Raw genomic sequence first — 18,172 nt, forward strand, 5'->3', positions numbered from 1 at the left:
CTACTCTCATGTCATCATGAGTCACAGTTAGGGAAGCTGTTTGCACTTTGTATTTGGTTTTTAGTATTTATTAAGGATATTTGGAGTTGCCATTCCCAGCTTCTGATCACCATGAGCAAATTAGCAGAAACCACAGTGCCGAGGTGATTTCAGTCATTCGAGGAAGGAAATTGTCATAGGCTCTGGCTGTAAAATTCTCTTTTGTCTGGCAAGAGAGTGGGACACAGGATGAAAAATGAGAGATGGCTAATGTCTGGGAACGACAAGAGCCCTGAATAAGTGTCCTTGCCCTGTTTTTATTAGGATCAGAAGGTGATGGATGTGCACAAAGAGAGAATGAATTTGTCAACATTGACTTGCGGTTGTGAGGGAAAGGGGGTCCTGAAGGGATTTGGGGTTAGGCGTTTGGGTTAATACAAAACAAATCTGGGTGCAGGGCAATTGAGAGGAAGGTTGTTTACAGTGGATATGAGGCAGAACCTCTGTTTACCTTAACTAGCCTAGGGGATGAGGCAGGTAGGGGAAATAACCTCAGAGTTAACAAGGCACCTTTTCTTTTGTTAACCCTCTCTGCTCTGGGCTGCTTTGCCTGCAGTACAGCAGTCCACAGTCCAATTCACCAATTTACCTAAATGGCCCTATCCTCCTGCGAAAGCAGCTTTTCTGATGTAGTACTAAATTGGCAATGCTTTCAACCTGAACATCTAATCTTTTTTATTTTATATACCTATGTGTTGGGCACCTTTGCGCCTGTTCCTATTTTAGGCCTTTGCCAATCCCTCTCTATTCTGGGGGTTCTTCACCGGTGTCTATTTTGGGGTGCCTTTACACCTCCCTATTCCTTCTTGGCGCCTTTTTGCCTCCTTATACTCGGGGTGCCTTTGCAACACCCTATTCTTGGGGTGTCAATCTGGCTAACTCCAACTCGGGTGTGACTCTTTTATGACTGTAATTCTCTATGCCTTGTTAACCCATTGGTGTAAGCCCAGAGGATTCCTAAGCTTATCCCCCACAGGCAATTAGTGTGAAAACAGTCGTGCAGCTGTATTAGGGGTAAATGAACAGGTAGATTAATATCTTGATAATATTAATAATCGTAATACAACATTGATGCTAATAACCTTAATGAAAGGACCATTCCAAAAGCATGTACTGCCTATCTGCATCTCTTATGCATTGTGCATACTTAATTTTTAGCTTTCATAGAAACTCTAAAAAGTAGATTATTTTACTCCTCACATTTACAGGTGAAGAAAATGAAGCCCAGAGATATAGCGGGACTTGTGAAATATGGCACCATACTGTGCAGGAGTTGGGGTATGAATCCAGGCGGTTCAGCTTCAGCTTCGATGCTCTGTCACTGTGCTAACCTACCTCTCTGCTCTGCTTTAGGATGTTTGCATCTCAGGGAACCTGGTTCAGAATCTGACTTTCTTCAGTGAAAGCTGTAGTTCATCCCTTAACATAATCTGGAGTTTTTCACGGATCCGTCTGTCTCTTAGGAATTTTTACACTTCTCTCTGCAGATGGTTTCTATTCTTCTAATACCAACCACATAGTCCCTTACATAATGAATGATTTCATCTACATGTATCTTAAAACTCAAAAATCATTAAGAAGAAGTATTTTATGTTATGTTAAAGTAGCTTTCCCCAGCTAGTAAAAAGTGGAGCTGGGATTTAAACCCAAGACATCTGACTGGAGCCACTGTGTTCTTGACCAAGAAATGTAGTTATTTTCTTGATGAATAGCCATCCTAGATAAAATATCAACATTACAAAATATGAACTGAACAAACATAAAAAAATTCTCGTAAGAGCAATATTTTCATTAAAAAATGTAGTAAACATGTAAAAAAAAACATAGTAAAAATGTAACATGTGGCTGGTGATAAAAACGTGTATGTATATAACAAAATGCAATTTTTTTCTACTAACCAAGTGAGAGAATAAGATCATGTCATAAAATAACCTTTTTTGTTTGTTTGCATCTTCTGCAAAATCATGAACCTTGAAATATTGACCATATGTGTAAGGTGAGCTCTTCTGAAAAATCATGAACCTTGAAATATTGACCATATGTGTATATAGTAAAAAGATGTGGAGATAAACACAAATATAAATATACTTAGAGAACGTTTCTTAAAAGACATATAAGAAAACCAATAGTTATTTCCAAAGAGTAGGATTATAGATACAATAATTTGGAGACAGCTTTTAAATTTTCTTTCATTCTTCTGTATACTTGGAATAATTAATGACAATCATGAATTATTTCATAATAAAATATAGTTAATAAATGTACACAAAATATTGAAAAACGTTTTTAATAATTGTCAACAGCAATGATAATCCCTAGCATTTGGGACAGCGGCGTCATACTTGGGAAATTAAGTTGTTATCTGTGTGAGTCAAAATTGGAAGCGATATAAATATCTCAAAAGACAAATGATCAAAGAGATGCCACTTAAAAAGCTTTATACAATGTCACATAATTAACAGGTAAACTAATGATAAGTATAATAACATGGGAAGAAGTGTTATAATAATCCCAAGTCAAAATGAGGACACAAAATGATATTATATGATGATTTCAGTGAAAACTCAACATGTTATGAACAAATACTTGAAATAGAACAATCATAACATAGTATGTTGGAATTATGGGATACTTTTCAGATGAAATTTTTAGAAGCATGCTGATGACTTCAGGGTAAAATGAACATCTCTGAGTAACATCTCTGATGCCTATTTAGATTATAGGCATCATTAGGAATTTTATAGCATGTTGAATTCATAGGCAGAGATGCTCAATATTCTGAGTTTAGTCCCACAGTACAGTCAAGAGGGTAAACAGTTTCCTCAATTATTCCAACCACAAAGTTGTCCTGACATTTGTTTTTAATGACATCAGAGAAGCTGACATTGAACATGAGAGGTGTAAGTAAAAGATTGTCAAAACAGACTTTTGTAAAGCATATCACATCCAAGATACAGATGGGATCAGAGATGAAGGGGTCAGGGACTTAAATGAGTGAACTGAACAGAGAATATTTTCTTCCAGAGGGATTCTCCAATGATATGAGTGCTTAATCATAGTGGAATAGAATTTTTTTTTATGTCAAAGCACATAGATATCACCTATATGTGTATCTGTGTGCATACACAATCTTTTAATTCTTAAGAAAACTCAGGATCAGGTAAGGCAAATATTTGCACTCCCTTTTTCACTTGAAAGCTAAATTATGAGACAGTGAAGTCACTTGCCCAAGGACAGTTCAAGTTCTGCAGTTTTCAGTCTTGGTGGGAATCAGAATTTTTTAAGGACATTTAATTTTACCTCCCCAAATGCAAAGGCTTTGTTGATCCAAGGCAGTTAGCTTCTGAATCGACAGATAGATCTGGGAGAGGCTTGGGCATCTGCTGATTTACCAAGAGTCATAGAGGATTGAAGGCAGTCAGAGGTAACATAACATGGAGAAAAAGCAAGGCATTCATAGTTCAGCCCACCGATCTTCCCAAGCTGTCACTTCTTTTCTTCTCTTTGCAGATTCAGCCCTTGTCCTCAACTGCACCTTACTTTCAGCCAGTAGTATTACGATGAATAGCAGTGTGACTGAATTCATTCTCCTTGGGCTGACACAGGATCCAGTAAAGCAGAAGGCAGTATTCGGGGTCTTCTTGATCTTTTACCTTGCGACACTGTTGGGGAACTTTCTCATTGTAGTGACTATCAAAACAAGCAGGACCCTTGGGACTCCCATGTACTTCTTCCTATTCTATCTGTCTTTTGCTGACACCTGCTTCTCTACAACCACAGCCCCCAGATTGATTGTGGATGCCCTTTCTCAAAAGAAGACCATTTCCTACAATGAGTGCATGATTCAGGTCTTTACATTCCATTTCTTTGGGTGCATGGAAATCTTGGTGCTCATCCTCATGGCTTTAGATCGCTATGTAGCCATTTGTAAGCCCTTGCGATACACAACCATCATGAACCGGCACGTCTGCAGCATTTTGGTGATTCTAGTCTGGGTGGCATCTTGTATCCACTCTTTGGCACAAATTTTCCTGACTTTGAGATTGCCTTTCTGTGGCCCCAACGAGATTGACCACTATTTCTGTGACTTGCAGCCCTTGTTGAAACTTGCCTGCATGGACACTTATGTGACAAATTTGCTACTTGTTTCCAACAGTGGAACCATATGCACGGTGAGTTTCATAATCCTGCTTACCTCCTATGTTGTCATCTTGTACTCTCTGCGTAACCACAGTGCTGAAGGAAGGCGAAAAGCCCTTTCCACCTGCACCTCCCACTTTATTGTGGTTGTCTTATTTTTTGGTCCATGCATATTCATATACACACGCCCCCCAGCTACATTTCCAATAGACAAAATGGTGGCTGTGTTTTATACAATTGGGACGCCCCTGCTCAACCCTCTGATCTATACTCTGAGGAATATGGAAGTGAAAAAAGCCATGAAGAAATTATGGTGTAACAAAGAATGACTTCTTTGGATATAGGATATTCAGGGATTCTAATGTATTTTTCCTTGACAGCTTGGTTTTCCTTCATGGACAGGCAAGATGAATTATTCTCATTGTGGGAAAAATCCATTAGGAAATGTTAATTTCACTAATATTTTATATATTTAATTGAATTATTATGAATAAGTACGAATAAATACACATCCTTTATTCAGAGAGGATGGTATTAAAATAGGATTACTTAACACCCATAACCATTGTGAACATCCTGGGCTGGCTCTCAGTTAAATTCTTTTGATAGCTGGCCATATTCACATGATAATTTCTCTTCTTGTACAATTTGTCTTCAGAAAAAAATATACTGACTATTGACAGAATGATTGTGTGTGTGTGTTTATGTGTGTGCACACACCAATTCTTTACAGATTTCATTCTAGTCCTTAAGTACTTGGATATAGAGCTAATCCCTATGGAACCAGAACTTAGAAATGAATGTTGTGGTCTGACAACCTGGGAGTTGGAGAAGATGTTCTGAGAAAATTCTGCGGTGGAATGTGTGCCTGAGGCTGACTCACTGGGACATGGATGGACCCTCAAAATCCACGAAGAGCTGGAAACCTCAGTGAAAACCTGGACTGTCACTGGAAAACACTCTCAGTGTTCAGTGAATGGTGGGAGAAGGAGAGTTTTACACTTGGCAGTGATGGGTGGTATCATCCAGGAACTGCTTTTGGCAGGGTCCTTGGCTTTCATCATCACAGATCAAGGGTAGCGCAATGAGGGGGTCACAATGAGGGGGTTTGGCAGCAGGAATATGCAGAAGGTTAATGGGTAGAAGGGCGGCTAGAAAGCAATGTACAGTGTACAGAAAGCAAAGGTGAAAGGAAAGTGGTAACTGTATCCAGGTGGGATAGAAGAAGCTTTGCTTTTTTATATTAACAATCACTTTTTGGATATCTGAACGTTTGCAGGGAAACAAATGCACTTTCTGGGTATCTCTATAAAATTGACGTAGATTGGCTTGACGTCCTTGCCTGTTACATTTATTTGCATATCGGGAAAACACTTTATTTATTTATTTATTTATTTAGGGTTCCCAATGGTGTCTGAAAATTAAAATTTCATATTCCTCGGGAGAAGCCAGGATTGAAGGTCCACATTAGTGCTTTTCAGTTCTGGTCTTCTGGTTTTGTAGGAGAGAATGTTTGAATACATAGTTTGATTTTTGAAGTTAACCAATTGAGATGTGTAATGAACACCCTACCACCATAACCACCACTGCCTCCGCCACCACCACATCATAATCTCATAATTAAGTACCATCATGTGATGCTGTTTCAGTATCTGAACTTATAATTCCCACCAAATTGGCACCAAGAAGAATTACTTTAAGTGATATAGGCTAATGAGAAAAGAATCCAATGACCTACATAAGTATGTGCAATACCAACTGAAGACCAAATGTTATCATGTCCCATCAAAGATGCCCAAGACTCCTACATAGAAAGAGGTGTCAGAATAAATAGTTAAGTCCCAAGGAAGACATTCGTCAGAGCTCTCAGTGCCATAGTTACAAGAGGCAATTATGTTTTATGTTCTAAGTGAAGACTCAAGATATTCCTAATTTTGTGTCTTGCAGTTTCATTTCTGAAGCATTTGAATCTGGTCATATGAAGGTTATATTTAGAACAATAGCAGAAATTTTCTTGTCATGCTTAGTTCATTTAGATGCCAGATTCTCTTAGATGTTAAATAAAGTCTCAGTTGGAAGGGGTTGGAGAACTTGCAGGGAACTGAAAGATCTTACTTGACCTGGTACCTTAACAAAACTGCCTCACTGTCTCTTCTTCTGGTAAATGGTGAAAGCTTTTTATTTGCCTTCCTTCTGGGGGCTTTTTGTAGGCTCTCTAATTTTAGTGTCCTTGATGTGGAAAGATTTCTATTTCTTGTCATCACTGATGACCCCTTCTTAGCCCTTAGAAAGCCAGTGGTTCAGTTCCAAATTCTGTACTCTTCCCAGTGAACTCTTTTGGGCTGGTCCCTAAAAGATCACTTTCTGGCTTCTCTGTGGCAGTTTGTGGGAAACATCCAGGCATCTCTGCTCCCAAAGTGTTCTATCAAAGAAGAAACATTTCTAACATAGACTGATGTCAACCAGTCACCCTCATCTGATACCAACCAGTCTCTCTTCCTTCCTTGACTTTACTTACCTCAGTCTGCTCAGTGCACCCATATGGAAGGTCCCATGCTAGGTTCTCAGAGTAGGGCTCCGTCACACACGCACATGCACACACACAACACACACACACACACACCCCTGGGGTGAGGGACAGACATACCTCTACAGTGAATTCTCTAAAGCTGTTGTCACAAATTACTCAGCCACTTTATTACCCGACCACGTTTATATCCTTTATGTAGTTGTAGCATACTTCTGTTGATCATTTCCTTGGTTTGGAAGTAGGCATAAGATGATTTAGGCACAAGTTCACATCCATTGTGTCTATTCAACATTTCAGTTTTAACACCTTGCTACATAAGAAAGGTTACATTATAAACAATTTGTATGACCACTGGACCTGAAGAGAATTTATTTTCATTTGGAAAGTGATGGTAGACAGCACTGGAGGGGCAAAGATGGTGGAGCAGCAGGGTAGGTTTTTCTTTTCTCTCTCTCTTCCCTGAAATACAGTTAGGTAAGGGGCGCCTGGGTGGCGCAGTCGGTTGAGCGTCCGACTTCAGCCAGGTCACGATCTCGCGGTCCGTGAGTTCGAGCCCCGCGTCGGGCTCTGGGCTGATGGCTCAGAGCCTGGAGCCTGTTTCCGATTCTGTGTCTCCCTCTCTCTCTGCCCCTCCCCCGTTCATGCTCTGTCTCTCTCTGTCCCAAAAATAAATAAACGTTGAAAAAAAAATTAAAAAAAAAAAAAAAAAGAAATACAGTTAGGTCATCACCAAACCGTCTTGCACAACTAGAAAACAGATTTGAGGATTAACACCACAATCTGCAACATGAGGCACAGAACTCAGCAGGTACATGGTGCAGAGAGGTGAACTGGGTGAGAGAGAAGCTGTGGATAGTGGGGAGCTGTTTTTGCTTGTGGACAGAGGACAGAGACAGGGCGAGAGTACAGGAAATGCACTCCCCCTAACGGCAGCTGATGAGGAAGAGATAGCGTAGAAAACCCACAAGGACTGAACAAGAAAGAGAGATAGAAAACTTAGAAAGAAAGTTTACATTTACAAACTGGGGTTTTATCAAGAAAGGATGCTGAATTTTGTCAAATGGTTTCTCCATATCTATTGACAGGTTCACGTGGTTCTTCTCCTTTCTCTTACTAATGTGATGTATCACATTGATTGATTTGTGGAAATTGAGTCATCCTTGCATCCCAGGTATAAATCCCACTTGATGGTGGTGAATAGTTCTTTTAGTGTATTGTTGGATCAGATTAGGTAGCATCTTGTTGAGAGATTTTGCATCCATGTTCATCAGGGAAATTGGCTGTAGTTCTCCTTTTTAGTGGGGTGTTTGTCTGGTTTTGGAATCAAGGTAAATGCTGGCCTCATAGAATGAGTTTGGAACTTCTCCATCCATTTCTAGTTTTTGGAACAGCTTCAAAAGGATAGGCGTTAACTCTTCTTTTAGTGTTTGGTAGAATTCCCCAGGAAAGCCATCCAGCCCTGGACTCTGGTGTTGGGGAGATTTTTGATTACATATTCAGTTTCTTTACAGTTATGGGGCTGTTCAAATCTTCTATTTCTTCCTATTTCGGTTTTTATAGTTTATATGTCTCTAGGAATTTGTCCATTTCTTTGATATTGCCCAATTTATTGGCATATAATTGCTCATAATACTGTCTTAATATTGTTTGTATTTCTGCAGTGTTGGTTGTGATCTCTCCTCTTTCTTTCTTGATTTGATTTATTCGGGTCCTTTCCTTTTCTTCTTGTCAAACTTGTTAGAGGTTTACCAATTTTGTTAATACTTTCTTTTTTTTTTTTTTTTAAATTTTTTTTTTCAACGTTTATTTATTTGTGGGACAGAGAGAGACAGAGCATGAACAGGGGAGGGGCAGAGAGAGAGGGAGACACAGAATCGGAAACAGGCTCCAGGCTCTGAGCCATCAGCCCAGAGCCTGACGCGGGGCTCGAACTCACGGACCACGAGATCGTGACCTGGCTGAAGTCGGACGCTCAACCGACTGCGCCACCCAGGCGCCCCATAATTTTGTTAATACTTTCAAAGAACCAACTCCTGGTTTCATTGATCTGTTCTACTTTTTTTTTCAATTTTGATATACTTGATTTCCACTCTAACATTTATTATTTGCTGTCTAATGCTGATTTGGGGTTTTATTTGCTGTTCTTTTTCCGACTCTTTTAAGTAGAATGCTCGGTTGTGCATCTGAGATCTTTCTTCCTTCTTTTGGAAGGCGTGCATTGCTACATACTTCCCTCTTATGACTGCCTTGGTTGCGCCCAGATTTTGTGCTGTGGTGTTAACATTTTCTTTGGCGCATATACTTTTTCTGTACCTCTTTAACTTCTTGGTTAACCTATTCATTCCTTAGTAGGATGCTGTTTAGTATCCATGTATTTGTTGACTTTCCAATTTTTTTCTTGTGGTTGATTTTGTGTTTCACAGTGTTGTGGTCTGAAAATATACAAGGTATGATCGCAATCTTTTTGTACTTATTCAGGGCTGATCTGTGTCCCAGTATGCGATATTTTCTGGAGAATGTTCCACGTGCACTGGAGAAGAATATGTATTGTGCTGCTTTAGGATGGATTGTTCTGAATATATCTGTTAAGTACATCCAGTCCAGTATGTCATTAAAAGCCTTTGTTTCTTTGTTGATGTTCCACTCAGATGATCTGTCTATTGTTGTAATTTGGGTGTTGAAGTCCCCTACTATTATCGTATTATTGTCAATGAGTTCCTTTATATTTGTGATTAATCGATTTGTAAATTTGTGGTATCAAAACTTGGGGACAGAAATGTTTACAATTGTTAAATCTCCTTGGCAGATAGACACCTTAATTTTGATCTGATACCCTCCTTCATCTCTTGTTACACTCTTTATTTTAAAATCTGGATTTTCTGATATAAGACTGGCTACTCCAGCTTTCCTTTGGCAACCATTAGCATGATAGATGGTTCTCTATCTTCTTACTTTCAATCTGAAGGTGTCATAAGTCTAAAATGAGTCTCTTCTAAACAGCATATAGATGGATCTTGTTTTTTCATCCATTCTGTTACCCTATGTCTTTGATTGCAGCATTTAGTCCATTGACATTTAGAATGATTACTGATAGATATGAACTTATTGCCATTGTGTTGTCTGTGGAGTTGGAGTTTCTGGTGGTATTGTCTGGTCCTTTCTAGTCTTTGTTGCTTTTGATCTTTTTTGTTTTGTTTCGTCTTTTTTCCTCTCAGAGAGTTCCCCTTAAAATTTCTTGCAGGTCTTGTTTAGTGTTCACCAACCCATCAGTTTTGTTTGGGAAACTTTTTATCTCTCCTATTTTCAATGACAACCTTGCTGGGTAACGAATTCTTGGCTGCATTCTGATTCAACATGTTGAACATATCTTGCCAATCTTTTCTTGCCTGCCAAGTTTCTGCGGATAGGTCTGCTGTGAACCTGCTCTGTTATCCCTTGTAGGTTAAGGACTTTTTTTTTCTTTTCCCTTGCTGCTTTCATGATTCTTTCCTTGCCTGAGTATTTTGTGAACTTGACTATGATATGCCTTTTTGATGCTTGGTTTTTGTTGAATCTAACGGGAGTTTTCTGGGCTTTGTGGATTTTGAGGTCTACTTTTCCACTATTATTTGCTCCCATGACCCTTCTACCCCTTTTCCCTCTCTTCATCTTCTGGGACCCCTATGATTAGGATATTATTCCTTTTTAATGAGTCACTGAGTTCTCTCATTCTTATATTCTGCTCCTTTGCCTTAGTTTTCCTCTTTTGTTCTTCTTCACTATTCTCTATAATTTTGTCCTCGGTATCATGAATTTGCTGCTCTGCTTCATCCATCCTTGCCACCATAGCACCATTCGAGATTGAATGCCAGTAATAGCATTTTTAATTCCACCTTACTGGAGTTTACTTCCTTTTTGCCACAGAAAGGGATTCTTCGTGTTTTTTGTTTTTTATTTTACCCTGGGTATTATTCTTACTATCGTGATTCTAAATTTGTGTTCTGTCATCTTGCTTGTAACTGTGTTGATTAAGTCCCTGGTTGCCATTTCTTCCTTTTCTTTCTTTTGGGGTGAATTCCTTCATTTAATCATTTTGAAGGAAGAAAAAGAATTAACAAAATAAAGTAAATAAATAAAAATTAAAAAATTAAAATCAACACAAAGAAATCAAATGTAGGATGCTGGTCACAGGTGTGTTCTGGATGTTTGTTGAAAGAAGTTTGATAGAATAGAGAAAAAAAGGAAATAAAAGAAATGAAAAAAAGGCAAACAGTTGAAAATTTAAAATAATGAATACAATAACAAAATAAAAAGTAATGAGGAAAGTGAAATCAATTTAAAAGTTTACAAAAACGTGAAAAATACAGTAGAAAAAACTGAAGAAAAATCTTTTCATAAAAATGGGAATAAGTATCAATTTTTTCTCTTTCTCTATTCACGAACAAGAAAAGAAACTAAAATTAAATATAGAGAACATACAGATGGGTGCTGGGTGGGTTGTGTGTGAGTGGATGAATAAATGGGCAAAGGACCTTGAGGAAGACACTTGTTAGGATGAACACTGGGTGTCAGATGTAGGGCATGAACCACTGGATTCTACTCCTGAAATTATTAGTGAGCTATATGCTCACTATCTTGGATGTAAATTAGAAAATATAATGTGGTATGTACAATGCAGTCATACCATTAAAATGAATGAAATCTTACCATTTTCAACAACATGGATGGACTTAGAGTGTCCATAAGCTAAATAACTCAGACAGAGGAAGTCAAATAGCACATGATTTCACTCATATGTGGAATTTAAGAAATAAGGCAAATGAACAAGAAAGGAAAAAGAAAACAAAACACCCAGACTCTAAAATACCGAACAGAAAATGCTGGTTGCTGAAGGGAGGTGGGTGGCTGTGTGAAATAGTAAAGGAGATCAAGGGAGAGAAGATACTCCACAGGTAGCCAGTCTGTGACACTTGTGATGAGCACTGAGTAATGTGTAGAATTGCTCAATAACAAAAGTGCATTTCATTGTTAAGTATAACTTGAATTGATTTAAAAATAAAAACTACTTGAAAACATCTTCATTTCCATATATTTTCCCTTCTCTCTTTACCTGACAACTTACTGACTTAAAAATATTTAGAAAGTGTAGAAATTTTAATTAGTAGTCTTCATTGTAATTTTATAATTTATGAGTATTTTTAAGATTTATATTATATCTAAGAGTGACATTTTCTAAAATAAGAAACAGGGAGAAGTTTAGAAACATGTTTAAAGTGACAGAGACACAAATAGTGAAGCTAGAATTCAATCATATCAAATGTGGTTAAACTTGTACATAGGCTCCGAGTTTTGTGTGGTGTTACAAAAGATTTGGCTTAAAGAGCAGAGCATTTGGGAACTTTCAGGAATCTATACCTGCTTGCTTTTTCTGTAGGGCAGGGACAGGAGTGGAGCACTTGGTAACTGAAATGAGAAGTGTCCCTTAAGACAGACTGGAGGGGGAGAAGGGCTCTGAGGACAGAATCTGCCCATTGATGGCATTGTTCAGGAATCCTTGGCACTGACGTTTGCTGTGGTCAAGGATTGTTTGAGATTATCCCTTGCGGTGGGTGGAAGGCCAGAGCCCTTGTCCCTCCAAAGGCTCGGCATTTGTGAACATCTATGAAATCTCTATAAATATAAGATGGAGGAGGAAGAAATGTTTAATTCGTGTGCTCTTCTGGGGAGTTGTTTTGGGGTTACAGAGTTGCTTTAAGAGACTTTTCTATCATCAAATATTGGGGATATTTCCTTTTTATTCTCGTAAGTTTTAAGAATAGAAGTGAGAAATTTTTTGCTGATATTACAGCTCTAACTCAGTCCTTTTAATAAAGACTGGCTGTCTGTGGAGTATCTCCTCTCCCCACAGACCCTGCACCGGAAAGCTGAGTAAATCTATTGGATGTATGGTTCACATGTTGCACACTTACTGCACATGATTCATCTTCAAAGTAAATCCGAATTGCGAGAGCAAATATAGGAGCTCTCTATTGGATCTCATCTCCTTTATGAGCAATAAGGTAAGTTTTCAAACCCAAGTAAACTATGTTCTTTTACTTGCCTCCCATGCAGGACTGGGTTTTAGGGCAGTTGCCATGATTTAATTTTGTCTCCTGAGAAGCTTGAAGCTCTGGGAACATATTTGTCTTAGTGATGAGAGGATCTGAATGTGTCAGGGCTCCCAGCTTTCACTGGCCTCTGCTTGAGGCAGCACAGTGTCTGGAAAAATTCTTATCAAAAGGGTGGGGGGTATATTTGAGGGGGCATAAGTATAGTGTCCTCTACATATGGGTTTCTTTTTCTTTTAATGGATTAAATAAGCAGCTGACCCTCAATTTATTTATTTCATTGAAATTTTTAAATTTATTTTGAGAGAGAGAGAGAGGAGAGAGAGAGAAATGGAGAATGAGTGACTGAGAGGCAGGAAGAGAGACAGAGAGAGAGAGAGAGAGAGAGAAAGAGAGAATCCCAGGCAGGCTGTCAGTGCAGAACCCTATGTGGGGCTTGATCCCACGAACCGTGAGATCATGACCTGAGCTGAAATGAAGAGTCTGACACATAACTGACTGATCCACCCAAGCGCCCCTATTCATGTGGATTTCTTATTTATAAGACTTAAGTTCTGGAAAAGGAACAGGTTGTATACTGACCATACGCAGTCTCTATGCATTAATACTGTTGATACCTCGATCTGTGGTTTACTGATTATTCTGCCAGTAATGATACTAAAGTTGGCTGTCCATAGCTCCTGAAAAACCTGCTTACAGCTAAGAATTATATTCTCTTTCTGCTGTTTGGGTAAGGGGTATATATGGAGTGGAGGAATGAGAAGCAAACTCTCTCGTGAAATCCGAGAAAAGTACTCTTTATCCCTAACAAGATTCTTTGCTCAACCTTACACTGTGGGCTTAAATGATAAATGTGAACATAAATAAATATAAATAAACAGAAACATAAATATAAATATAAATTCTGCTCTCTTTTTTAATCCCTCTTCAATTTGCATCCATTTGAGAGTCAGGATACATACTGGGCATGGCAGTGCTTTTCTTCTTTCCTGGTTCATGGTTTCTGGCTTTATGCCGGCTCCACCCAAATAAATGGAGTCTGATGCTTTGCAGGGCAGTGGTGGGTGAGGTGTGGAGTGTTCGAGAGGGAGAGATGACCATGGAGCACAAAGGTTTGAGTTCTGGTACTGGTTGCTTTTTGACTGCTCTCTGCTAAGCTGCTTCCCAGCCTAGTTGGACGTGCACAAAATAGAACAGTGTGAATTTGCCTAATGAGATATAAATTCCAATGAACAAAGATTTTAAAGAGAGAAGGAAAGAGGGGTATAATCAAGGGTTGCATGATTCAAAACACACACACACAAACACACAGACACACACACACACACACACACACACATTTTAACAGTTGAAGGCCATTAGCAAGAAAGTCGTTTGGGAAAACCTGGAAGGCTGTGCCGAGGAGATGGACAGGGTACTCTGGATCCAGGAAGAAATGGAAGGTGGAAGTTGTATCAGAGGAAGTCACATAACCACTAAGAAGTACTTAAAATTTAGGAAATGAGACGGTTCGGGACATATTCATGAGGGACAGCAAGTGTCAGGCATGGCTGGAACACACACAAGCAGAAGCCCTGGGAGGAAAGGTGGTAAGCAAGACTATGGCACAGCATTTGAGGACTTTGAAAGTCATGGTGAGTATTTCAGCCTTTGCACTTGAAAACCACAGTAACCCTTTTATCATAAGTTATGATTTATCATATTTTTAGAACACCCACTTTTCCTTTTGAAGTTGTAGCTAGGAGGTAAAAAGAGGGAGAGGATAGAGTGAGGAGAAGAGGGAACTTCTGAAATTGTGTCCTTTCTTTCTGTATAGAAACATAGAGGGTCCACTAAAGAATTGTAGGATTGACCATTTGTAATACTTCTGTTTATGAGTAACCAGCCTGATTTTGTACTATGAGCTAATAATGCTCACAGTGAAAACTCACATCATTATCTTCCACGATGTATTATTTTCTCCAACAAAATGGTGTGAGACATTTATTTAGAATTTGATGAGTATTAGACACTGTGTGAAAGGAATATTTATGTCCCATGTTTTGAGACTCTAAACTGATCCTATTTTAGGTCAGTGAAAATACTCTGTATGATATTATGATGATGGATGTATGTTACTAATATTTACTGAAACCATAATGTACCACACCAAAGAGTGACCCTTGGGGTAAACTTTGGACTCTGGGTGATGAGGATGTGTCACGGTAGGCTCATCAGTTCTGGGAAATGTACCGTTCTGGCGGGCGATGTTGGTAATGGCAGGGGTGATATTTGGGTGGCAGTTAGGGACCATATGGGGAATCTCTGTACCTGTGTCTTGGTGTTGCTGTGAATGTAGCACTGCTCTAAAAAAATTAAGTCTTAGCAACACGAACAAACTAAAAAGCAACAACGACCAAAAAATCTTATTAAAGTTGAGAGGAGGCGTGTGATTTTGCTGCCTCCTCCCCGCCCCGCACAGAGACAGCTGAGAGGGAGCCCATCTGCTGCTCCTCTGAGAGGGAAGGGACAGGTCTGGAGCCACCACTGAATCATACTCGGGATGCCTGCTGGGCCAGTCTTCGTTCTGTTGGGGCCACAGTGGATCCACCTGTATGCTCTCCATTGAGTTTCCAAGTGCAGGGGATACAAAGATGGATGTCTTCAGGGCAACCCTGACATCTTGAAGGGAGCAGGCACCTCATTCCAGATAAGCCCAAATCCAACTGGACTATGTTTAGAAAACTAGATAACTAAATTTTGATAAACAGCTGAATGATTTTGTTCTTCTGTGCTGAAAAAATCTTAATAAAATCAGCTCTCATATCTTGTATATCTCCAAATCTCATACTTGACTGCAAAAATATGTTCAAATTTCATAACGTGGCTTCCATGGCCTTTGGCAGAGATGAAACCTTGCTTTTCCAAGTTTTTCTACTATGACACTAGAATCAGTCTGTACCAGAGGTTTCATATTGATCTTCTCTATTTGTCCCATCATCGCCATTAAAACTTTGGTTGGTTTCTTTCATGTCAAATGCTCTCACCTCTGTGATTCTTGTTTCTCTGGATCACAAACTCTTTACAACCAAGGGTATGTTTTATTTCTAGTCTCATGTCATCATGGTTCACATATAGGGAAGCTGTTTGCACTTTGTATTTGTTTTTTAGTATGTATAAATGATATTTGGAGTTGCCATTACCAGCTTCTGATCACCATGAGCAAATTAGTGCCAAGATGATTTCAGTCACTTGGGGGAAGGAAATTAGTGTGAAAAAGCGTTGTGCAGATGTAGTATGGGTAAATGAACAGGTATATTAATATCTTGGTAATATTAACAATCATAATGGAATGTTGATACTAGTAATCATAATGAAAGAACCATTCCAATCACAGTTACTAAATACTTGCATCTGTTCTGTGTCGTACATACTGAATTATTTAGCCTTCATAGCAACACTAAAAAGTAGATTATTTTACTCTTCACTTTTATAGGTGAAGAAAATAAAACACAGAGATATGTACGGACTTTGCAATATGCCGCGATACTGAGCAGCGTGTGGGATATGAATCCAGTGGTTCCACTTCAGCCTCGATGCTCTCACTGTGCTAACTTACCTCTCTAGTGTGCTTTCAGGTGTTTGCATCTCAGAGAACTTGGTTCAGATCCTGACTTTTTTCAGTTAAAGCTATAGTTCATCTCTTAACAGAATTCTCAGTTTTTCACTGACCCATCTGTCCTTTAGTAATTTTAACTCTTCTCTCTGCAGATGGTTTCTATACTTGTAATACCAACCACATAGTCCCTTACATAATTAATGATATCATCTACATGTATTTTAAAACTCAAAAATCATTAAGAAAAAGTATTTTGCCCATTTTTGCCATAAGTCCAGGTAATTGTGATTTGATATTTAAAATCAAAGATGATTATGGAAGTATGAGAGAAGGGAATGGCAGTACAATTAGAAAATGTTTTGGAAAAAGACTAAATTAGAATGGGGAAATGGACAGCTTGTAATATAAGAAAAGGAAAAAAGGTCACAGAAAAAGGGAAAAAGTAAAATCATAATAGGGAGAGTAGCAGAGGCTGGGACTTACATAGTTCTCACTTATCATGAGCTGGATCTTTTTCTCATTTTATTTACAGCGTAATCATGGTTATGTGTAAAGTAGCTTTCCCCAGCTAGTAAAGAGTGGAGCTGGGATTTGAACCCAAGACATCTGACTGTAGCAACTGTGCTCTTGACCAAGAATGTAGTTATTTTCTTGATGAATATCCATCCCAGATAAAATACCAAGGTTGCAAATTATGAACTGAACAAAGATAAAAATTTCTCGTAAGAGCAATATTTTCATTAAAAATGTAGTAAAATGTAAAATGTGGTTGCTGATAAAAATGTGTAGGTATAAAACAAAATACAATTTTTTCTACTATCCAAATGAGGGAATAAGATCATGTCATAAAATAACCTTTTTTGTTTGTTTGCATGTTCATCAGCTTTTCTGCAAAATCATCAACTTTGAAATATTGACCATATGTGTATATAGCAAAAGGATGTAGAGATACACATATATGTTAATATACTTAGGGAATGTTTCTTAAAAGACATTTCTTTTTTTTTTAAAGTTTGTTTGTTTATTTAATTTTTTTTTATATATGAAATTTATTGACAAATTGGTTTCCATACAACACCCAGTGCTCATCCCAAAACGTGCCCTCCTCAATACCCATCACCCACCCTCCCCTCCCTCCCACCCCCCATCAACCCTCAGTTTGTTCTCAGTTTTTAACAGTCTCTTATGCTTTGGCTCTCTCCCACTCTAACCTCTTTTTTTTTTCCTTCCCCTCCCCCATGGGTTCCTGTTAAGTTTCTCAAGATCCACATAAGAGTGAAACCATATGGTATCTGTCTTTCTCTGTATGGCTTATTTCACTTAGCATTACATTCTCCAGTTCCATCCACGTTGCTACAAAAGGCCATATTTCATTTTTTCTCATTGCCACATAGTATTCCATTGTGTATATATACCACAATTTCTTTATCCATTCATCAGTTGATGGACATTTAGGCTCTTTCCATAATTTGGCTATTGTTGACAGTGCTGCTATGAACATTGGGGTACAAGTGCCCCTATGCATCAGTACTCCTGTATCCCTTGGATAAATTCCTAGCAGTGCTATTGCTGGGTCATAGGGTAGGTCTATTTTTAATTTTCTGAGGAACCTCCACACTGCTTTCCAGAGCGGCTGCACCAATTTGCATTCCCACCAACAGTGCAAGAGGGTTCCCGTTTCTCCACATCCTCTCCAGCATCTAGAGTCTCCTGATTTGTTCATTTTGGCCACTCTGACTGGCGTGAGGTGATACCTGAGTGTGGTTTTGATTTGTATTT

The 18,172-nt window shown here is 38.7% G+C and overlaps 1 protein-coding gene across 1 annotated transcript; it reads left to right on the top strand.

The window, feature by feature from the left end:
- The first annotated feature begins 3,596 nt into the window (after positions 1–3,596).
- On the top strand, positions 3,597–4,508 carry LOC115526369 (olfactory receptor 4C11-like). The gene has a single exon (XM_030333780.1). The coding sequence runs from the start codon at positions 3,600–3,602 to the stop codon at positions 4,506–4,508; it is 909 nt and encodes a 302-aa protein (XP_030189640.1). The 5' UTR covers positions 3,597–3,599.
- Positions 4,509–18,172: the final 13,664 nt, after the last annotated feature.

Source organism: Lynx canadensis, chromosome D1 (genome assembly GCF_007474595.2).
Source record: "Lynx canadensis isolate LIC74 chromosome D1, mLynCan4.pri.v2, whole genome shotgun sequence".
Classification (NCBI taxonomy): domain Eukaryota; kingdom Metazoa; phylum Chordata; class Mammalia; order Carnivora; family Felidae; genus Lynx; species Lynx canadensis.